General features: G+C 44.1%; 1 protein-coding gene across 1 annotated transcript in view; it reads left to right on the top strand.

The window, feature by feature from the left end:
• LOC124775624 (brachyurin-like) overlaps window positions 1-23,406 on the top strand; it is a 97,826-nt gene extending 74,420 nt beyond the window's left edge. Inside the window, exons 5-6 of the mRNA XM_047250453.1 lie at window positions 13,533-13,669; window positions 23,234-23,406. Of these exons, the coding sequence (XP_047106409.1) occupies window positions 13,533-13,669; window positions 23,234-23,404 (308 nt within the window). The 3' untranslated portion in view covers window positions 23,405-23,406. The remainder of the gene's footprint in view (window positions 1-13,532; window positions 13,670-23,233) is intronic.
• Window positions 23,407-23,636: the final 230 nt, after the last annotated feature.

Below are 23,636 nucleotides of genomic sequence, written 5' to 3'. Positions count from 1 at the left end.
GTTTTGAAGGCTTGCGCTGCTGCTTATAGATATCATATAAATTTCGACCTCAGCCTTACTGTTTCTCTTGTGTATGGAGAGGTTTAAGACATTAAGCATTTGATTTGTTTATCTTTCAATGGTGATTCGTATTTGTGGGTGGGTAGTGTTTAAGTTATTCTAAAGTTCTTTCATACGAAAGTGTGACTCATCTTTTAGGCAAATTATATCATATATATACGCTCACCCTGTAAAAATAAATTCTCTTCCCTATACTCAACACCATTCACTCTACTAGCTACCCATAACTCTCTCACTTCCACCTCTCTCTCTCTCTCTTTCTCTCTCTCTATCTCTCCCTCTCCCCTCTATCTCTCCCTCTCCCCCTCTATCTCTCCCTCTCCTCCTCTATCTCTCCCTCTCCCCCTCTATCTCTCCCTCTCCCCCTCTATCTCTCCCTCTCTATCTTTGCCTCTCCCCCTTCTCTATCTCTCCCTCTCCCCTCCTCTTCTATCTCTCCCTTCCCCCTCCTCTATCTCTCCCCTTCCCCCCTCCTCTATCTCTCCCTCTCCCCCTCCTCTATCTCTCCCTCTCACCCCTCCTCTATCTATCCCTCTCCACCCTCCTCTATCTCTCTCTCTCTCTCCCCTAATCTATCTCTCTCTCTCTCCCCTCCTCTATCTCACCCTCCCCCCCTCCTCTATCTGTCTCTCCCCCCTCCTCCATCTCTCTCTCTCTCTCTCTCTCCCTTCTCTATCTCTCTCTATCTGTCTGTCTCTGTCCCACTCGCTCGCTCTCTGTTTCGCATGCGCGTGCTCACATGTTTGCAGATGAAAGTTGTAGATTGTATAGCAGATTTGAAGCTACCACCATACGCAATTAACAGCTTCGCGTGAGGTATGTGAACACATGTACATATTTATGTCATTTCCAAATTTACTATAAAACTAAAATCTTTAGGCATACGGTAAATAAACTACTCCTAAAGTCTCAACTCTGTGATATACACACATCAAAAAAAGTTTTGCACCACCTCGGTTCCGAGAGTTCCAGAACCTGTACGGAAAATTGGAATAGAGCTCAACATAAACAACATTTCCGCCCTTGTTATTGCTCATGAAAACCACACAGTGCATGTTGTACCACCGTGCAGCGCGACCTCCAGATGTGGTGGTCCAGATTCCTGTACACACCAGCACCTACAATACCCAGTATCACGACCACTTGCGTTGATGCGTGCCTGTATTCGTTATGGCATACTATCGACATGTTCATCAAGGCACTGTTGGTCCAGATTGTCCCACTCCTCAACGGCGATTCGGCGTAGATCCCTTAGAGCGGTTGGTCGTCACGTCGTCCATAAAAAGCAATTTCAATCTATACCTGGCACGTTCGATAGGTTTCATACCTGGAGAACATGCTGGTCACTGTACTCGAGCGATGTCGTTATCGCGAAGGAAGTTATTCACAAGATGTGCGTGATGCGGGCGCCAGTTGTCGTCCATGAAGACGAATGCCTTGCCAGTATGCTGCCGATGTGGTTGCACTCTTTGAGGATGGCATTCACGTAACGTACAAACCGTTACAGCACCTTCCATGGCCACCAGCGGCGTACGTCCACCCCACATAAAGCCACCCCAAAACAGCAGCGAAATTCCACCTTGCTGCACTCGCTAGACAGTGTGTCTAAGGCATTCAGCCTGACCGCGTTGTCTCCAAACGCGTCTCCAACGATTGTCTGGCTGAAGGCATTTGCGACAGTCATCGATGAAGAGAACGTGATGCTTATCCTGAGCGGTCCATTCGGCATGTTGCTGAGCCCATCTGTACCGTGCTGTATGGTGTCGTGGTTACAAAGATGGACCTCACCATGGACGTCGGGAGTGAAGCTGTGCATCATGCAGCCTATTGCGCAAAGTTTGAGTCTAACATTACGTCCTGTGGCTGCACAAAAAGCATAATTCAACTAGGTGGCGTTGCTGTCAGGGTTTCTCAAAGCCATAATCCGTAGGTAGCGGTCATCCACTGCAGTAGTAGGCCTTGGGCGACCTGAGCGAGGCATGTCATCAACAGTTCCTGTCTCTCTGTATCTCCTCCATGTCCGAACAACATCGCTTTGGTTCGCCCCGAGACGCCTGGACACTTCGCTTATTGAGACCCCTTCCTAGCACAAAGCAACTATGCGGACGTGATCGAACCACGCACGGTATTGACTGTCTAGGCGTGACTGAACTACAGACAATACGAGCCGTGTACCTCCTTCCTGTTGGAATGACTGGAACTTATCGGCTGTCGAACCTCCTCCGTCTAATAGGTGCTGCTCATGCATGGTTGTTTACATATTTGCGCGGGTTTAGAGACGTCTCTGAATAGTTCAAGGGACTGTGTCTGTGATACAATATCCACAGTTAACGTCTGTCTTCAGGAGATCTAGGAACCGGGTCGATGAAAAACTTATTTTGATGTGTGTATGTCTCAACTCTGTGCTGTATGTAAACTAATGAAAAACAATTGACACTTAACAATCGTTCCTTTTACAAATCCAAATACATTTGTACCAGAAGTTCAAATAATCCACCTGAGAGGTTAATATGAAACAACAGTTTTTCAGAAAGAAAATAAACAATAATCCACTGAAGATAGCACAAAAGTGCTGAAACATTTTTGGGTAAGAAAACTATAAAGCAGTGTCTTGAATAACGCGGAATTCGTCTCGAGTTTTTCTTCCAGCACCCAAATAAGAACTGCAACATCCACAAGATCACTACACAGCCAACGTCTTTCACTTTTCTTAATTCTTCACTGCCACATTAACATTGCCCTCCTGAACTTTGGGCTTTACGGAGGAGTTCTGCTGTCTGCTTCAGCAGGAAATTTGAAGTTCCTTTGGGACCAAACTAAGGTCATCGGTCCCTAGGCATACACACTACTTAATCTAACTTCGAGTAACTTACGCTAAGGACAACACACACACTCATGCCCGAGGGAGAACTCGAACCTCCAATGGGGGGAGGCGCGCAAACACTGGCAAGGAGCTTTAGACCACACAGCTACACCGCGCGGCAGAAAGTGATAGGTTAAAAATGCCACATTTCCTCACTTCTACATTCTCTATTTCCTTAACATCGCATTTAGATATTGCGACGTAGTCCAGTTGAAATTCACCTAAATATTTTTGTGGAGAGCGCCAAATTTTCTTTTTTTTGGGAATGTCTTTTGAAAACAGTAGACACAAGTATAAGGCCAAACGCATCACAACCGTCAGTTCTATTGTGAACAGGATAGTAGCCAGTCATATTCCGAAACTGTCGTTCCTTCCCAGTTTGCGTGTTGAAACTAAAACTGCGAGTTGAGGTCCCTTGTATTTCACCCTCCAGCTGGTTCCAAAGCAAATCCACGCTTTAAGGGTTTCTTTGGTTCTCTTCGTTTATCAGTGCGTGATCACTGAGCAATCTGTACCTTCTGTTCGCACGTTTGGATGTAGAGTTGAGTGTCTGTCAGAATGGGAGCAGCAGTCTGTTGTTGTTATTGTGGTCTTCCATCCAGAGACTGGTTTGATGCAGCTCTCCATGCTACTCTATTCTTTGAAAGCCTTTTCATCTCCGAAAGACTACCGCAAGCTACATCTTTCTTCATTTGGTTACTGTATTCATCTCTTGACGACTTTCTACGATTCTTATCCTCCACATTTCCTTCCAGGTCTAAATTGGTGATCCCGTGATGCCTCACAACATGTCCTATCAACCGATTCCTTTTTCTAGTCAAGTTTTCCACAAATTCCTCTTCTTCCCTATCCTGCTCAGTAGCTCCTCTACCCATCTAATCTCAAACATTCTTCTGTAGGACCACATTTCGAAAGCTTCTATTCTCTTCTTGTCTACACTATTTATTGTCCATGTTTCACTGCCATACATGGCTACACTCCACACAAATACTTCCAGAAACGACTTTCTGGCTCTCAAATCTATGCTCGATGTTAACAAACTGCTCTTCTTCAGAAACGCTTTCCTTGCCATTGCCAGTCTACATTTTATATCCTCTCTGCTTCGACCATCATCAGTTATTTTGCTAACCAAATTGAAAAACTCATTTACTACTTTAAGCCTCATTTCCTAATCTAATTCCCGCAGCATCACCAGATTTAATTCGACTACATTCCGTTATCCGCCTTTCCATTATCCTCCTTTCAAGACACTGTCCATTCCGTTCAACTGCTCTTCTAAGTCCCTTGCTGTCTGACAGAATTTAAATGCTATCGGCGAACCCCAAAGTTTTTATTTCTTCTCCCTGGATTTTAATCCCTAGTCCGAATTTTTCTCTTGTTTCCTTTACCGCTTGCTCAATATACAGATTGAATAACATCGGGGATAGACTACAAACCTGTCTCACTCCCTTCCCAATCACCGCTTCCGTTTCATGCCCCTCGATTTTTATAACTGCCAACTGGTTTCTGTACATAGTCAAAATATCCACGGGTGTGCTGCCGGTCTATAGTGTCCAACGGGCACAATACTTCGGCGATCATACATGTCGCCATCATCAGGTGAACTGACGGACTGAGCTCCTGTGAACGTGCCGGCACGGAGATCCGTACGCTATGGCTGCTCAGAGGGAACTGGGTTCGGTCGCGGCGCGCTCCCTCCGCCGTCCGCGCCCCGCGCCACGGTCGCGCGGTGGAACAGATTGCGACGGCGTCTGAGATGACGTCGGAGTGATGGCTCTGTCCGCCGTGGTCGTCACAACTATACGTTTGCTCGATTTACTCTTTATTAACCCGATCGCTGGTTCTCAAGCCTTGCTAAGATTATAGCCACAGTCACGGTTTATGAGGTCGTCATTGGTGCGAATTTCGATGGCCTCTCTAACAACGCTATCCCAGTATCTCGACGTCTGTACCAGAATCCTCGTGCGGTCATATTCCATGGCGTGATTTTCCGACAAACAATGTTCAGCGACCGCCGACTTGCTCGGATACATCAGGCGAGTGTGCCTCTGGTGTTCACGGCATCGATCCTCGACGGTACGCATCGTCTGACCAATATACGACTTGCCACATTGACACGGAATCTGGTACACGCCGGCCTTCCTCAAACCGAGGTCATCTTTGGCGCTCCCCACCAGTGTACGAGTTTTATTTGGAGGACAAAACACAGTTCCGACCCGGTGTTTCTTCAGAATGCGAGCGATTTTCCCCGAGAGTGCGCCTGTGTATGGAATAAATGCAGTGCCTACCTCCTCCCTCGTGACTTCATCCATCTCAAGAGGTTGTGCTGCAGTGGTTGGGCGGAGAGCAGGTTGAATCTGCCACTCTGAGTACCCATTTTTTCGAAGTACAGTTCTCAGATGTTCCAATTCCTGGGGTAGACTCTCTGCGTCAGAGATAGTGCGCGCCCTATGTACTAGAGTTTTAAGTACCCCATTCCTCTGTGAAGGGTGGTGGCAGCTGTCTGCGTGCAAATACAGATCAGTGTGCGTAGTCTCCCGATACACCCCATGACCTAGGGTGCCGTCAGCCCTTCTCTTGACCAAGACGTCAAGGAAAGGTAATTTACCCTCCCTTTCAGTCTCCATAGTGAATTTGATGTTGGGGTGTATGGAGTTCCACCGCGCGACTGTGGCGCGGGGCGCGGACGGCGGAGGGATCGCGCCGCGGGCGGAGGGTATTTAAATCGGCCGCCGCCGCGACCGAACCCAGTTCCCTCTGAGCAGCCATAGCGTACGGATCTCCGTGCCGGCACGTTCACAGGAGCTCAGTCCACCAGTTCACCTGATGATGGCGACATGTATGATCGCCGAAATATTGTGCCCGTTGGACACTATAGACCGGCAGCACACCCGTGGATATTTTGACTATCAAATACGCCGGGAGAAACTCAAGAATCACATCATACGCCTTTACGGGGAGGAGATGTATCGCAGCATGAAGAAATTTGAAAAGTTGCGCCACCGTAGATGTCGTTTGCTAAGTACTCTTGCCTTTCTAAAGAGATGTCGTTCCGAGAATGTTGTTCCAAATTTTGCTAAGGTTATGCATCACATCGATTCTGCAGCAGCTAAGAGAATCAAGAAACGAGCCAGCCTCGCATTGGTACGTGAGAGAGTGCAATTCACCCGCCGGAGACTTGAGTTTATCTCACAGGAATTACTCAAACTACATTTGCAACTGGCTAGTAAGTTTACTTCTTGTTCCTGGGATTGGATTGATGGTGTCACCTGGGTGTCAGCTGATTCCGCCCATAAGAAGGCTACGGGACGTCAAACAGCTAAGTTCTCACGTCTCTTTGACAAACCATCTCTGCAGGTTCCGTGCAAGACTGTCATCAATTTGAGTGGCATGGTGTTGAGTGATGATGCAGTCTCGGTTTTGCAGAAAGGTCTCAACTTCGCTCCCACCCCCAAGTTCACTCCAGTCGCAGAAATTGTTAGTGCTGTTGAACAGGTTGCAGCTCGACTTCCGCCAGAATCAGCCGAGGAAATACGTCGTGAAACTTGTCGTGCGTTGACGAAATCCAAGCCGATGAAGTCAAATATCAGCAGTAAAGAGAGGGCGGCCATTCGTGATCTGAGGGAGCGCTCTGAAATTGTTGTCTTACCGGCTGACAAAGGCAATGCTACAGTTGTTGTCTCCCATAAGGACTACACTGATAAGATGCAGAGCCTGCTAAATGACGATTCCTACCGGAAGATCAGCGTTGACCCTACAAAGAAGGTGGAGAACAAGACGAGGGCGCTTCTCAAGGACGCAGATTTACCGGAGGGTGACGCTAAGAAATTGTTACCCCAAGGTCTGGTACCGCCTAGACTATATGGACTCCCGAAGGTTCACAAAGAGGGGATACCATTACGCCCCATTGTCAGCAACATCAGGGCACCTACATATTTGTTGGCCAAATACCTGACGGGAAAATTAAGTCCTTATGTGAGTAAATGCCCTCATCACGTCCGTAATTCCGTGGATTTTGTTAAACGCCTTGACAGCTTCAGGTTGGATGAGTCAGATATCATGGTGAGTTTTGACGTCGTTTCCTTGTTTACGAGGGTACCCCTGCGAGAGTCACTAGAATTGATTAGTCAGAAGTTTGACGAGAATACCACTGAACTTTTTAGGCATGTCTTGACTTCCACGTATTTTCTTTTTAAATGGAGAATACTACGAACAAACGGAGGGAGTCGCCATGGGTAGCCCACTCTCACCGGTGGTAGCGAATTTGTATATGGAGAACTTCGAGGAGGAAGCCCTGTCGTCATCCGTATGGAAACCTACTTGTTTTTGCCGTTACGTGGACGACACGTTCGTCATCTGGCCACATGGTATGGATAAACTCCTTGACTTCCTTACAAATCTAAACTCCATACACCCCTACACCAAATTCACTATGGAGACTGAAACGGAGGGTAAATTACCTTTCCTTGACGTCTTGGTCAAGAGAAGGGCTGACGGCACCCTAGGTCATGGGGTGTATCGGGAGACTACGCACACTGATCTGTATTTGCACGCAGACAGCTGCCACCACCCTTCACAGAGGAATGGGGTACTTAAAACTCTAGTACATAGGGCGCGCACTATCTCTGACGCAGAGAGTCTACCCCAGGAATTGGAACATCTGAGAACTGTACTTCGAAAAAATGGGTACTCAGAGTGGCAGATTCAACCTGCTCTCCGCCCAACCACTGCAGCACAACCTCTTGAGATGGATGAAGTCACGAGGGAGGAGGTAGGCACTGCATTTATTCCATACACAGGCGCACTCTCGGGGAAAATCGCTCGCATTCTGAAGAAACACCGGGTCGGAACTGTGTTTTGTCCTCCAAATAAAACTCGTGCACTGGTGGGGAGCGCCAAAGATGACCTCGGTTTGAGGAAGGCCGGCGTGTACCAGATTCCGTGTCAATGTGGCAAGTCGTATATTGGTCAGACGATGCGTACCGTCGAGGATCGATGCCGTGAACACCAGAGGCACACTCGCCTGATGTATCCGAGCAAGTCGGCGGTCGCTGAACATTGTTTGTCGGAAAATCACGCCATGGAATATGACCGCACGAGGATTCTGGTACAGACGTCGAGATACTGGGACAGCATTGTTAGAGAGGCCATCGAAATTCGCACCAATGACGACCTCATAAACCGTGACTGTGGCTATAATCTTAGCAAGGCTTGGGAACCAGCGATCGGGTTAATAAAGAGTAAATCGAGCAAACGTATAGTTGTGACGACCACGGCGGACAGAGCCATCACTCCGACGTCATCTCAGACGCCGTCGCAATCTGTTCCACCGCGCGACCGTGGCGCGGGGCGCGGACGGCGGAGGGAGCGCGCCGCGGGCGGAGGGTATTTAAATCGGCCGCCGCCGCGACCGAACCCAGTTCCCTCTGAGCAGCCATAGCGTACGGATCTCCGTGCCGGTACGCTCACAGGAGTTCAGTCCGTCAGTTCACCTGATGATGGCGACATGTATGATCGCCGAAATATTGTGCCCGTTGGACACTATAGACCGGCAGCACACCCGTGGATATTTTGACTATCAAATACGCCGGGAGAAACTCAAGAATCGGTTTCTGTACAAAGTGTAAATAGCCTTTCGCTCCATGTATATTACCCCTGACACCTTCTGAATTTGAAAGAGAGTATTCCAGTCAACATTGTCAAAAGCTTCCTCTAAGTCTGCATAAGCTAAAAACGTAGGTTTACCTTTCCTTAATCTGTTTTCTAAGATAAGTCGTAGGGTCAGTATTGCCTCACGTGTCCCAACATTTCTACGGAATCCAAACTGATCTACCCCGAGGTCGGCTTCTACCAGTTTTACATTCGTCTGTAAAGAATTCCTGCTAGTATTTTGCAGTTGTGGCTTACTAAACTGATAGTTGGGTAATTTTCACATCTGTCAACACCTGCTTTCTTTGGTATTGGAATTATTATATTCTTCTTGAAATCTGAGGGTATTTCGCATGTCTCATACATTTTGTTCATTAGATGGTAGAGTTTTGTTAGGCCTGGCTCTCCCAAGGCTGTCATTAGTTCTCATGGAATGTTGTCTACTCCCGGGGCCTTGTTTCGATTTAGGTCTTTCAGTGTTCTGTCAAACTCTACATGCAGTATCATATCTCCTATTTCATCTTCATCCACATTCTCTTCAATTTCTATAATATTGTCCTCAAGAACATCGCCGTTGTATAGACCCACTACATACTCCTTCCACCTCTCTGCTTTCCTTTGTTTGCTTACAACTGGTCTTCCACCTGAGCTCCTGATATTCATGCAAGTGGTTTTCTCCAAAGGTCTCTTTAATTTTCCTGTAGGCAGTATCTATCTTACCCAAGTGATATGCGCCTCTACATCCTTACATTTGTCATCTAGCCATCCCTGCTTAGCCATTTTGCACTTCCTGTCGATCTCATTTTTTAGACGTTTGTATTCCTTTTTGCCTACTTCATTTACTGAATTTTTATATTTTTTCCTTTCATCAATTAAATTCATTATCTTATCTGTTACCCAAGGATTTCTATTAGCCCTCGTCTTTTTACCAACTTGGTCCTCTGCTACCTTCACTATTTCATGTCTCAAAGCTACCCATTCTTCTTCTGCTGTATTTCTTGCCCCCATTCCTGTCAATCGTTCCCTTATGCTCTCCCTGAAGCTCTCTGCAACCTCTGGTTCTTTCAGTTTATCCAGGTCCCATAACCTTAACTTACCACCGTTTTGCAGTTTCTTCAATTTAATCTACAGTTCACAACCAGTAGATTGTGGTCAGAGTCCACATCTGCCCCTGGAAATGTCTTACAATTTTTATCTGGTTCCTGAATCTCTGTCTTACCATTATACAGGGTGAGTCACCTAACGTTACCGCTGGATATATTTCGTAAACCACATCAAATACTGACGAACCGATTCCACAGACCGAACGTGAGGAGAGGGGCTAGTGTAATTGTTTAATACAAACCATACAAAAATGCACGGAAGTATGTTTTTTAACACAAACCTACGTTTTTTTAAATGGAACCACGTTAGTTTTATTAGCACATCTGAACATATAAACAAATACGGAATCAGTGCCGTTTGTTGCATTGTAAAATGTTAATTACATCCGGAGATATTGTAACCTAAAGTTGACGCTTGAAACCTCCGACGTTCAGTTGCGTGTTGTAACAAACACGGACCACGGTCGGCGAGCAGCATCTGCAGGGACATGTTTACGATGACGACCGTGTTTACGAGTATGGCTGTAGTGCACTGTTGTCGTTTGGTCTAGCTGTCGTAGTGTCCGCGTGTAGCGCTTGCTGCTGTTGTTATTCTGCATTCGTCTCCGCACGCAGACCAACTGTAGTACACCGTGTTACCAGACGTCTGTGATAGTGTAGTGTTGTAGGAACTGTGATCATGGTGTATTCGAACTCTGAAAAGGCGGAGATGATACTCATCTATGGCGAGTGTCGACGAAATGCAGCTGAAGCCTGCAGGGTGTATGCAGAACGGTACCCGGACAGAGAGCATCCAACGTGCCGCATATTGCAAAACATCTACCGCCAACTGTATGCAACAGGTATGGTCGTAGCACGCAAACGGGTCCGTAACAAGCCCGTCATAGGAGAAGCGGGTGCAATTGGTGTGTTAGCTGCTGTTGCCATGAATCCACACATGAGTACACGGGACATTGCGAGAGCCGGTGGACTGAGTCAAAGTAGTGTCATGCGCATACTGCATCGTCACCGCTTACACCCGTTTCATGTGTCGCTACGTCAGCAATTACATGGTGATGACTTTAATCATCGAGTGCAATTCTGTCAATGGGCATTAACAGAGAATGCGTTGCAGTTCTATCTGTTTACCGATGAAGCGGGTTTCACAAACCACGGGGCAGTGAATCAACGGAACATGCATTACTGGTCCGTGGACAATCCTCGCTGGCTCAGACAGGTAGAGCGACAGCGACCGTGGACTGTAAATGTACGGTGCGGAATCATTGGCGACCACCTCATTGGTCCTCACTTCAATGCAGGGGCCCAAACAGCTGCAACATACGTCGCGTTTCTAAAGAATGATCTGCCAACGTTACTCAAAAATGTCCCGCTGGAAATGACCGAGCGAGGTGGCGCAGTGGTTAGCACACTGGACTCGCATTCGGGAGGACGACGGTTCAATCCCGTCTCCAGCCATCCTGATTTAGGTTTTCCGTGATTTCCCTAAATCGTTTCAGGCAAATGCCGGGATGGTTCCTTTGAAAGGGCACGGCCGATTTCCTTCAAAATCCTTCCCTAACCCGAGCTTCCGCTCCGTCTCTAATGACCTCGTTGTCGACGGGACGTTAAACATTACCCACCACCACCACCACCACCACTGGAAACGCGTCGACGCATGTGGTATCAGCATGATGGTGCACCTGCACGTTCCGAAATTTACACTAGGCTGACCCTTGACAGGATGTTCGACGGGCGTTTCATAGGACGTGGAGGACGCATAAATTGGCCAGCCCGTTCTCCTGATCTTACACCTCTGGACTTCTTTCTGTGGGGTACGTTAAAGGAGAATGTGTACCGTGATGTGCCAGAGGATATGAAACAACGTATTGTGGCAGCCTGCGGCGACATTACACCAGATGTACTGCGGCGTGTACGACATTCATTACGCCAGAGATTGCAATTGTGTGCAGCAAAAGATGGCCACCACATTGAACATCTATTGGCCTGACATATCGGGACACACAATACTCCACTCCGTAATTGAAAACGGAAACCACGTGTGTACGTGTACCTCACCCCTCATGGTAATGTACATGTGCGTCTGTGAAAAAGTCCAATAAAAAGGTGTTAGCACGTGGACGTAATGTGCTGTTCCAGTCTCTTCTGTACCTAAGGTCCATCACCGTTTCCTGTGGATCCCTACGTAATTCGGTGCTCTCCGACACACACGATCGAACAGCGGAGGAGTGGTACTCAAGCGTCAACTTTAGGTTACAATATCTCCGCTAGTAATTAACATTTTACAATGCAACAAACGGCACTGATTACGTATTTGTTTATAAGTTCAGATGTCCTAACAAAACTAACGGGGTTCCATTTTTTAAAAAAATGTAGGTTTGTGTTAAAAAACACACTTCCGTGCATTTTATGGTTTGTATTAACCAATTACACTAGCCCCTCTCCTGGAATCGATTCGTCAGTATTTGATGTGGTTTACGAAATATATCCAGCGGTAATTTTAAGTGACTCACCCTGTATAATCTATCTGACACCTTCTAGCATATGCAGGTTTCTTCCTTGTATACAACCTTCTATATGATTCTTGAACCAAGTGTTAGCTATAATTAAGTTACGCTCTGTGCAAAATTCTACCAGGCGGATTTCTTTTTCATTCCTTAATCCCATTCCATATTCATCTACTACGTTTCCTTCTCTTCCATTTCCTACTATCTAGTTCCAGTCACCCATGACTATTAAACTTTCGTCTTCCTTCACTATCTGAATAAGTTCCTTTATTTCATCATACATTTCATCAATCTCTTCGTCATTTGCGGAACTAGGTGGCGTATAAACTTGTACTACTGTGGTAGGCGTGGGCTTCGTATCTATCTTGGGCACAATAGTGCATTCACCTTGCTGTCAGTAGTAGTTTACCCGCATACCTATTTTCCTATTCATTATTAAACATACTCCTGCATTTCCCCTATTTCATTTTCTGTTTATAACCCTGTATTCACCTGACCAGAAGTCTTGTTCCTCCTGCCACCGATCTTCACTAATTCCCACTATATCTAACTTTAACCTATCCATTTCCCTTTTTTAATTTTGTAACCTACCTGCCCGATTAAGGGATCTGACATTCCACGCTCCGATCCGTAGAACGCCACTTTCCTTTTCCTGATAACAACGTCCTCCCGAGTCGTCCCCGCCCGGAGTTCCGTATAGGGGACTATTTTAACTCCGGAATATTTTACCTAAGAGGACGCCATCATCATTTAACCACACAGTAAAGCTGCATGCCCTCGGGAAAAATTACGGCTGTACTTTCTCCTTGCTTTCATCCGTTCGCAGTACCAGTACAGCAAGGCCGTTTTGGTTAGTGTTACAAGGCCAGATGAGTCAATCATCCAGACTGTGCAACTACTGAAAAGGTTGCTGCCCCTCTTCAGGAACCACACGTTTGTATGGCATCTCAACGAATAACCCTCCGTTGTGGTTGAACCTACGGTACAGCTATCTGTATCACTGAGGCACGCAAGCCACCCTACCAACGGGAAGGTCAATGTTTCATGGTTTTTTCTCACATAGTTCAATAATTGTCACCCTGTACATGCCTCAATAAAAGCACATATAATGTGGCACTTGTTACCCTAATAAAAGTTTACAATGAAGTTATATATGTGAAGAGAAACATGTAATACAAAATACATAGAATATGTTTAATGTTCGGCCTACTAGTTCCATTACACATTATCTGTGTAATTCCGTAACGTTACATGATAATGAACATTCTTGGAAACTGAACATTCGCACATCTAGTGAAGCTGTCAGTCATGGAAGCATTTAGGGGTACACGAGGCCGTGTTGTTTGTTTTCAGACGGTGTCATCCCAGACACGCTGCAGTACACGACACTGAACGTCATGTCCAACACGCAGTGCAGCCAATACTTCGGCGGTCCCATCTACGACTTCACACTCTGCGCCGTCGGTTCCAGCGGACAGAGCATCTGCGGCGTAAGTACCTACCGTCATTTTCACTGCAACGGATATTGATTCCACACGGTAACTGAAGTGCCGGAGTAGTCTGACCACCAAGAGTACCATGTCCAGTCGGGACGGTACGTGGATTCTGGGATAGAAGTCAAAAGAACTAGTGAACACCATCACTCAGCGTAATATCGTATGACACTTTGGTACAAAGTTTCCTTGTTGAAATCCATATAAAAGTCTTTAGCAAAACAGGGACAAGTTATCACGTTCATAGTTGACTACATAGAAATATACGTACTTAAAGTCTTGATGCCAGTTTGATGCACTACTTTCGTGGAGCAAGTTACGACTGCACTGTAACTATCCTCGACTGCTGCTAACCCGAGCTATTCGACAACTGGGTAACAACTATGCCAGAACTGGACTACAACTCAGCAGGAACTGGCTAGAGCTACCATGGAGGTATAAGGAGGGGAGATGGCACTACGGCCGTGTGCTGTACGTCTGTTTGAAGGCGGTGGGCGTGGTCGGCCGCCATGTTTGATTGGTCAAAACAGTGACAGGGCTCTTGTTAGAATTGCGTGTTCTTCATATTTAACGTTATGTCTGCGAAATAATTTCAGATGATGTTGAGTGTTACAATGTTTACATGCGTAACACAACGTCAGAATAGCTTTTCCAGGCGTTTTCGTTTTGTTTTTAATGCGTTTTTGCCCCAGCAATACAACTGATTTGGTCTCGTTAACTTAAGTATTTATTTTGGATACGAACTTCGAATGATGAAAAATAATAGTGTACAAAGCTCTTTTCAAACTCAGATCACCTTTCACTGTATTTGTGTCGATGTAAACTGAAAGCAGAACCCGAAAGCTACGCTAGTTTACATACCGGATGATATTTCTTACTCTTTTACACACTTATAGAAAATTTCATTTGTAAATACAAACATCGTTTTGTGTTTTGTCAAGAAAAATAAGCATATGATAGTGCTTTTGTGAATTTAACACAGCAAACTTGTACAAGTACACACAATGGGATTTTCAGTACCATTGTAGTTTAAACATCTGAACACTATGAAATCACAACTGTTCCTCTGTGTGATTATTAACAGCACAATAGGCCTACATGTCAGATGATAATTAGGAAACCTTCCTTTAGTGTATAAGTCAATACATGTCATTAAGTAGCAGTTTTGATGCTAATCATGAACTGTTAAACAAATCTCAATTACACAAATTTGTGTAAAGGACAACACTGCTATTAAAATCACCAATACTTAAATTATGATGCCCTGCAAACATGCTTGCTTAAATTTCAACCTGCAAGTCAAGCTAAACACTTGCTGATGATAGGTACTTATGTGCAATAGTCTGAAATTTCACTGCAATGTATAAAACATAATGGAAAAGAGTGAGGCACCTTGACTGATTTAACCTACCTCTTTTTCTATTTGCTTCAATGTTGGATCAAGCAAAATATCTTAAACCAGTGCTACACTTGGAACCATTTCTTGCACATAGCATTTAAACTAGCATTACATTTACACAACAATGTTTTATCACTTACTGTTTACAATTACTGTAACATACCACAGACTTCCATGGCATACTATGATGTTTTGTACATTTCATCTCACTAAAACACATTTTAAAGTACAAATTATCAAGCTCTGTTCTTGCATTATCGAATCGTCAGTGTTTCAATCTCATTATAGCTTATCCACTAACATTCCATATAATCATATGTGAAGTGTGGGACTAACAAAATTTTAGGGAAAGTTATAAACAATGTAGTTTTGAGAAACATTTTAATCTCTTGCGATATAGTACAATATTAATATTGACATTTGGGTTACAACAAAGCACTTACATGTGTTCAATGTCCTCAGGTTACACAATATGTTTTGTGCCAATAACAAGCCAACAAGACAATTATATCTGGACAGTGTTATAACAAATGTAAAAATAAGTAAGTATGGAATGGGCTTTTTAATATTATGTATCTATCAGAACATGAAGTAGTATGGCTAGAATTGGTGATAAAAAATCCCACAGAACAATGTGAAAAAAAAAACACTTTCAGATCACAGCTGTGTATCATAGGAGTGGTCCAATTTCCTGGATCAATCTACAAATGAGCCCTTGAAAGCCTTAGTGGTGTAAGTCAAGAAACACAATTTTCCTTCTGAAACCAGTAAACTCTCATTACAATGAACTCCGTTACTAAATGCAGTACTCTTTAAACTACATGTAGCTACAAATTAAGGTAATCATTTCACCATAAAAAAACCACGAATAAAAACTGGCCAGCCCTTTACAAAATTCACAACGGCTATATATACCCTGGAGAAGAAACTGTTTAATGCACTGCCACCAGAAGCACACACTACCTCATTAAAATACTTCAGAAATGTTTCCAAAAGGGGGTAAAGCTTTCATATGTACCCTCAAACACAGCTTTAAAAGGGAAAATTAAATAACATAGGAAAGATGTGTGGAAAGCAAAGTTCACAAATTCATTGACCTTTAAAAAGAACTAATTTGGTGTATGCTGTTCTCAATTTTTTTTCATGGAGTGAATCTGTTACACATTTCGCAGCATGTTTCTGACGTGTCAGCAGGTACCTTTTTGCAATAGCTTTGATCAGCAGTACCAAGTGATTATCTAATGGGTGCTAATCCTTCATGTGCTCTCCCAATTCCTCAAACACAGGCTTGAACGGAAAAGTGCCAAGTACCTCTGACACACATTTAGTATTAAGATTCTTCAAAGGAACCCTCCTATTTCCAGCACTGTATTTTCTAAATACTTTTTCAGAACACATACAAATGTCCACAACATCGTCAGATGGTGAAATCAAACCACCTCTACTCTTTCTGTGTATAAGAGAATAGGCAGTATGACTCCCTTCCCCTCGCAACACTGACAAGCATGTTTCACACTGTAAAGTTCTCTCTAAGTGACGAACCACAAATCCTGAAATATAAACAACAATATGGGTTGCCAGTTCAGAGAGAATCATTTCAGCTTCAACGTAATCATGATCATGGCTCACCAAATGGGTTTCCATATCTAATAATTGCCTACGTTCAGTGGTGAAACTGATTTGTTGTTCTATAGTCTGACCACTGTACATCAAAATAGGGATCTCTTCCACGGCTATACAATTTCCTCTGTCTGATTCACGAATTTCATTGTGAATCAGGAGTCTCTTATAGGCAGATATGAACTGTCGAGCTGTTGGATTGTTATTCCACCCACCACGACTACGGATTGCACTAAAAAACATCTCCAAATGATCTTTGGAGCACTTATAAATGGGGAGGAACTTCAACGAAGGTGCAGAGGATTGTGGTCCAAGCTTTGTATAGAGGTGCAAGACACTAGAAATACACACTAGGAAGCCAATGAAACCTGTTTTCCTGTTACTGTCCACAACTCTTTGTCCTTGGCACACAGTAAGTGTTTTGAAGTATGTCTGAGCCTCCATTAAAAATTCTTCAACAACCTTGAAATTATGAACGTTCAAAGGCTGCTTCCACTTATTCTGCAGAAGGCTTCTGGAATTTAATATTTCAAACAGGCACTTGAATATCCTTATAAATTTTATTGTAGCAGAAGCATCTTCAAAGCCTGGTATCTTCATATCGCAGCAGTACTGCATTGCGTCTGCCACGGAAGTGCTGAGCAGCTGGGCTGCTAACCTAACTTTCATTTTGTTATTCACAAAATTGATGTGGCTACTCATAATGATGTTGCCTAAGTGGAGACCTTCTTTCACTTGTAACTTATGCAGTAGTTCAAATAGGTACCATGAAATTACATTACCTTGCCCATCCCAAAAATGTTTTCTCCCCCCTAATGCATTTCTTACAAGTTTTAGCATATGGGGTGGATCTAACAGAAATGCAACTTCAAAATTGTTACCCTGAACAAAAAAGGTGGTCTTTAATCCGTCAACGTCAGTATTGCACCCCAAGCATTTGGCCATAGACATATTGGAGGCACAACCGTCACACGAGAGAGACACTACTTGAATGCCACTGGCACTGGCAAGGCTAATGCATTGTTTAACTAAATGAGCTTTCTGCTCCCCAGTCAATCCACATGTCAAAAAATACCCTACTGGTAACTTCCATGACCCATTAATTGCGACTAACATTAATACAAAGGCCTCTTTAGCTACAGGTAAACTATCCATAGCAACAGAGGACCCCATATCTATGTACCCATAATATTCTATGTGTTGCCTGACTGCAATTTCATCCATTAACAAACTGCATAGAATTTTATTAGTCTGGTCCTGATGAGAAGCTTTTGCTTTAATAATGGCAAATGCCTCCGTGGTAAAGCCAGGAGCACCATCCACACCGTGGTACCACCTTGCTAATGTTCTTGGATGTGGCAGACACGTGTCGTAGCAGCGTCTAACATATTTATATGCTTGTGGGCAATAAAAGCTTAATGTAAGAGCAAACGAACGTAGCTCAGGGCTGTAAGTTCTAGGAACACTCTTACAGTTTGTCTTTGCTGCCTGTCGTTGCAACAGCTGCTTGTGCATTCCAGGTATGCTTGCAAAAACACTTAGACTGTCTTCATCCACAAAATGTTTTTTTCTCAGTTCTTCCATCACTGTACTCAAACATGCCACTTTTTTATTAAACGGCGCTTGGATTGCTGAAGAACTTTGACTTTCTTCCTATAATTTTCATTTTTTGTCAGCAGCACAGACACATCCATCTTAAGGTTCCTCATTATTGGTGTTTCTTCAGGATTTACATCCAATGGTGTGGTGGGATTAGCAGGATGAGAAGCTTCAACCTGAAAGCCACTGGTAGTGGCTTCATCTTGAGTTCTGCATGTAGAAGTTAAATTAACTGTACATTTTGATGTCTGCTGCCTTTGTGTTGGTGGTCGTCTCTTTTTCTGTTCTTACAGAAAACAAAGATTGAAAACAAAACTGTTCAATTACATCTTACAGCCTACTTATAATTATTTGCATTCCATAATGCATTTACAATATTTGTAGATTCTGATTGGACTTGTTACCATTTATTTGCACTACAATGACAGTACAGAAACACCTGTGGATGTGAGGGGGTAAGAAACCTGTCTTTATGAAAAGCTGCATGGGGGGGGGGGGGGTCGATGTATTCTCAGTGCAGTAAGAAAGTGCCAATTAGGTGGTTTTGGATCCACTGTATGTTTTGAAATTGTAACAATATACACTTGAACATATGATATAGTAGACAAATTATCTTACACAATTAAGCACTTTTTTCCAATATGATAATTTGTCACTGCCCATAGCAAGAGTAAATGCAATGCTGTTACTGGGGCATTTAAGTAGTGTTCTTCCACTACAGACACCAGTGCTTACAGGTGTGAAACTATTATCAAAGAATACTGATTCAACTTGTTGAATTTTCCAAAATGGATGACTAAGTAATTAACGACCGAAAGAAGTAAAATTAAATATGACAAAGAGGAAGAGCAGATTATGACAATTATAACTTGACTTAATGCCTGAAGTCTTATTACGCAGAAATAAAATTACACAAAACACACAAACTCTCATGAAAAAATAGAAATGTACGCCCGAAAATGTGATAAAACTATGAAAATATTGTTACATGGATTAACTCCACTGTAATCCGCACATGTTACTGGTTATAGGCAAAAACACAACTGAAATTAGAGGCCTAATTAAAACATTCATACTTTCTGGCATTGTACGTTTATTTCCTAGTTTTACAGGAATTCAGAATCAATATGCTGATTTCACATAGACTACCTTTTGTAAGTGAGGTGGAAAGGCAGGAAAAATTGATGGTACAGCATTTTCCCTGATCCGAACACTCGAAACTGAAGTTCGGTCAATATCTTCTTCTCGAAAATGCTGGGAACATATTTTGCTCCATTTGTTAGGTATCCAGTCTTTCCTTCTTACCATATGAACTCACAGAGCTCTACGAGCTTCACTGATCGGAAATCTGAAATAAAATAAGAAGGAAACAGTTTCATGAAACGTAAAAAAGGCCGCACATCTTACGAATATAAACGACAAATATTTTACGAAGGGGGCCACTTACGCATGGAACGTGATTCCTTTTAACTTGGTATCACTATTCCAACGGTTAGTACACCCGTAAACAACACAAACCGGCATTATAAAATGAAAAAACTTCCGCAGCTCTACACAGTAGCACAATCGGAAACGAGTCCTCTGACCAAACTGCAATGGCGGAGCTCGGTGTCTGTCGGCTTCAAGTTTGTGACGTCATGGCATCTCCCCTCCTTATACCTCCATGAGAGCTACGGTCGGGCAGTCTCTTACCAAGGTGATCTTTGGCGACGGTGGCGCCTAAGCTCAGGGTGCGTGGCACTCGTGCGTCCGGTGACTGGGAGGCGAAGGTTGCGTCGCTGTCGCAGTCGGGCAACAGCGCGATCTCTGGTGCCAGTCCTTGAACACAGCGTGATTGCCCCTTGTGTAGTGTCAGCTGGCTGTGATACCATAGTAACAAGGCTCATTGACGGTTGCCACTTCTTGTACAAACCTATCATTTGCTGATCTTCAGCCTTTCGATAACATTCTTGCTGTCTTCCACTTATTTTTATGGGTACCCTGTAGTAATTTTAATTTCCATAGTACGCCACTATAGTTAGAAAAAATTTGAGAAAATTGTTAGATGTCGGGATCGCTGAGTATCCAAAACGAAGGCTGATGCTTTTATATTGGCATCAGTCGCCGCCATACTGTAATAGTGCCAGTGTTCCTTTAAACCTTGTTTAAGTCTGGTGAAGTTGCAAGCTGTGCAGCTCATTAGATACCACCGGTCGGCTCGTTGCAGCACAGCTCGATATTAGTCTGGTAAGATACCCTGTCATTATTCAGTGACGCTGAGGTGTCTCGCATGCCCACACTGCTGTCTCTTTTTTCGATGAACCTTTGAGGTCACTGGTTTTAATTGTCGATTTGGAAACACATGAGACAGCCGCATTAGGAAAAGCTCAACTGCGTCTCGCCAGTTGACACTTATCCATCATCGTGGACTCTTAGTACTTCTCAGTTTGTTCTGCTATATCATCGTCGTCGTCGTCATCGTCATCATCAAAGCTCAATACCCGTTTATCGAGTGCTGTTAATGAGCCACTTCTGCTTCCTTCTGTCCCTATAAGACCTGTAGCGGAGAATATCATCGTCTGACCTTCCTCTGACACCTGTCATGCTTGATCATGGCCAACCAATGAGTTCTGCTTCTTCCTACAGGATGTTCCCCTTCCACTTGTCTGCCCGAATTTATTCCAGCTATTCGTGCAGCCTCCACTCTCATTACATCCTGTACAACCGTAGTCTCGATGTGCTGATACGGTCTAAAAGGGATATCTTGACCTTGCCTTTCTTCGTCTCATTTCTTGTCCATCTTGGTCTTCAGGTTGGTGGATTTCAGGAGTTTCATTTGTGATGCCAGGAACCTCGATGCCTCTCTTTGTGAGGGCGCATGGTTCAATGTCAAAATATTTATTGTTGGTAAAACTCAGCACCGTTTTGAACTTTGTTCGTTGTCTTCCATCCATCGAATTATCCCTGGAGATTATGCTATAGAGGTGCGAAAAACAGTCCACAAACTGTAGAACTGTAGCTGATGATGTCCTAGTCTCACAATTGCGTGATGCTCGTCTATATTGAATGCCGTCGCCTCTGCCTTGGTATCGCTGATATGAAGGTATTCTAGGAGCTGATTTCCACACGTTGAATCTGTTCTGAACTCCTTCCTCTGATTTGCCTCAGATCATATCATATGCAAATCCAATTGCATTAATTTCAATAAAACTTTTCTGGTTGTTTTTTATTCCATCACCCATAAAAGTGATGAACAGTAGTGGAGACAGTGCACTGCGTATCTGTATTATATTCATGGTCTGAAATCATGAAGATCGTTCCTCTCCACCGAATGATCCACAATACCGAATTACTAAAGATCCTCGAAATACTTCACAACATTCATCGTTCATGAAAAGCTGATGCTGCAACCTCGGTGTCCAAAGATATGAAAAATATTTCCGAATCTGATATACCTTTGTTCGCACGATGCCGAGCTGATGTTACTCCCAGTAGGAGTTTACCCTGCCTTATGGGCTACACTGTGTGTGAAGCTAAACGTACTGCAGATCTTCCATAATGTGAACGAACCACGAAAGTAAGTTCATCTAGGGTTGACGATAGGGAAGGTTCTCTACAGGGTATTTCTGTGATGAGGATGCATACTGTTAGCCGTGGTACAGAAAGGGAAATGTATTAATTTCAGGTATTGGACTTTGGTACGGAAACAAGTAACGAAAAAGGCGTAAGTATAAATGCCAAATTTCATTTTGCCAATCACGGTCTGCTGACGATAATAAAAATTTGGGCTCTCCCAGATTCTGTGCACACGTCATTTTGTTGCACAAAGAAGCGAATATTCTTAAATATCCTCTTCTGTGTTTTGTCAGTAGAGAAGCAATGACAGACGAATGTTCTTTAATGTGTCATTGTGGCGCCAACTGCTGCTCAGTTTGCTGCTGTATGTGCAGTACGATGCGCCTGAGCCATACCCCGAAGACGATGGTCTTCCCTCCCGGTAGTGCCACGTGGCCGTCCCAAGTCCGCTCTTCTCGCGACTGTACATTCTCCTGATCACCGCTGGCAGTAATCATGCACAGTGGCTACACTCTTACCAAGTCTTTCTACAGCATCGCAGAAGCAACATTCAGCTTATCGCAGCCCTATTACACGACCCCGTTCAATTTCAGTGAGGTGATGATATTGGCGTCTTTATCGCCTTAAAGGCATCCCTGACTGCAATCAACTCACATTCAATCTGAAAGGTAACTAAGTCTCACGACCTTTACAGCGTGTAATTAAAGCAAAACTGAATTGCATGCTCACAGTGACGCTACTAGCGGCACTCTCATACGAATAGCTCGAAATTTGAGTAGACATCGTTTTTCAGATGTAGAAACACGACTACCAGTTTTCGTGCATGACGCAGGACACCTTGGTGTTGCAGTATTTTTTCGTCAGTGTATTTTATAGCATCGTGTACTTCATAGAGTAGAAGAACAGTTAGCAGACGATGAATGTCTCAGCACGACAATGCACCTTATAATAAAGGTGCTGCAGTAGGGCAATAGATTGTGGTCAATAACATTCCTGAAATGGATTAGCCTGCAGAGTCCTGACCTGAACACAATGGAACACTTTTTGGTCGACTTCCATTACTTCAAACTGCAGCGTCATACAGCACAACCTCCTCTAGTTTTGGGCTAGCATTCCTCCACATACGTTCAGACACCTGACTGAAAGTGACCTAGCACAGTAAAGGAACATGGCGGACACGCACGGGTACGTTTGGACAGATAGTGAATATCCGCCACAATGGCAGTTGCATTCCAGGGAAACTATTTCAAGAACTTATGGAGGTGCTACTTTAGAATGTATGTGTTTACCTTCAGCGCTACATCTTGAGTGAGTGACACTTTACTGTGTTGGGGAATACCTGATTGGGGCTCCCACCAGCCAGAGATAATACTGTGGTCACGTTTCAGGGCGACAGCGGCGGCGCGCTGGTGGTCGGCTCACAGGGAAGCTACACGCAGATCGGGATCGTCAGCTGGGCTTCGGGCAATGGCTGTGCGAGCGGAGACCCATCCGGCTTCACCAGGGTCACCTACGTCCTCGACTGGATCGCAAGTACCGCCGGCATCACCATTCCGTAAAGGCAGCACATTCATCACCGGCTATTTCCAGATTCCTCGAGAGAAGAAACTGTGAACAATACAGAGCCCCAAATAAATAATTCAGTATATGAAGTGTCTTATTTATTAATTTATTGCTCGTTAATTAGCCAGAGTATGAATGCGTCAATTACGCACACAGTTCATCTGGAAACTTCTTTATGAGTTCCATAATTTCAGTTCCATGTACGAAACATATAGACAACGGCACTTA

This window comes from Schistocerca piceifrons, chromosome 2 (assembly GCF_021461385.2).
Source record: "Schistocerca piceifrons isolate TAMUIC-IGC-003096 chromosome 2, iqSchPice1.1, whole genome shotgun sequence".
Classification (NCBI taxonomy): Eukaryota; Metazoa; Arthropoda; class Insecta; order Orthoptera; family Acrididae; genus Schistocerca; species Schistocerca piceifrons.
Note: the sequence above shows the minus strand (reverse complement) of the source record. Positions and strands in the feature narration are given on the sequence as shown.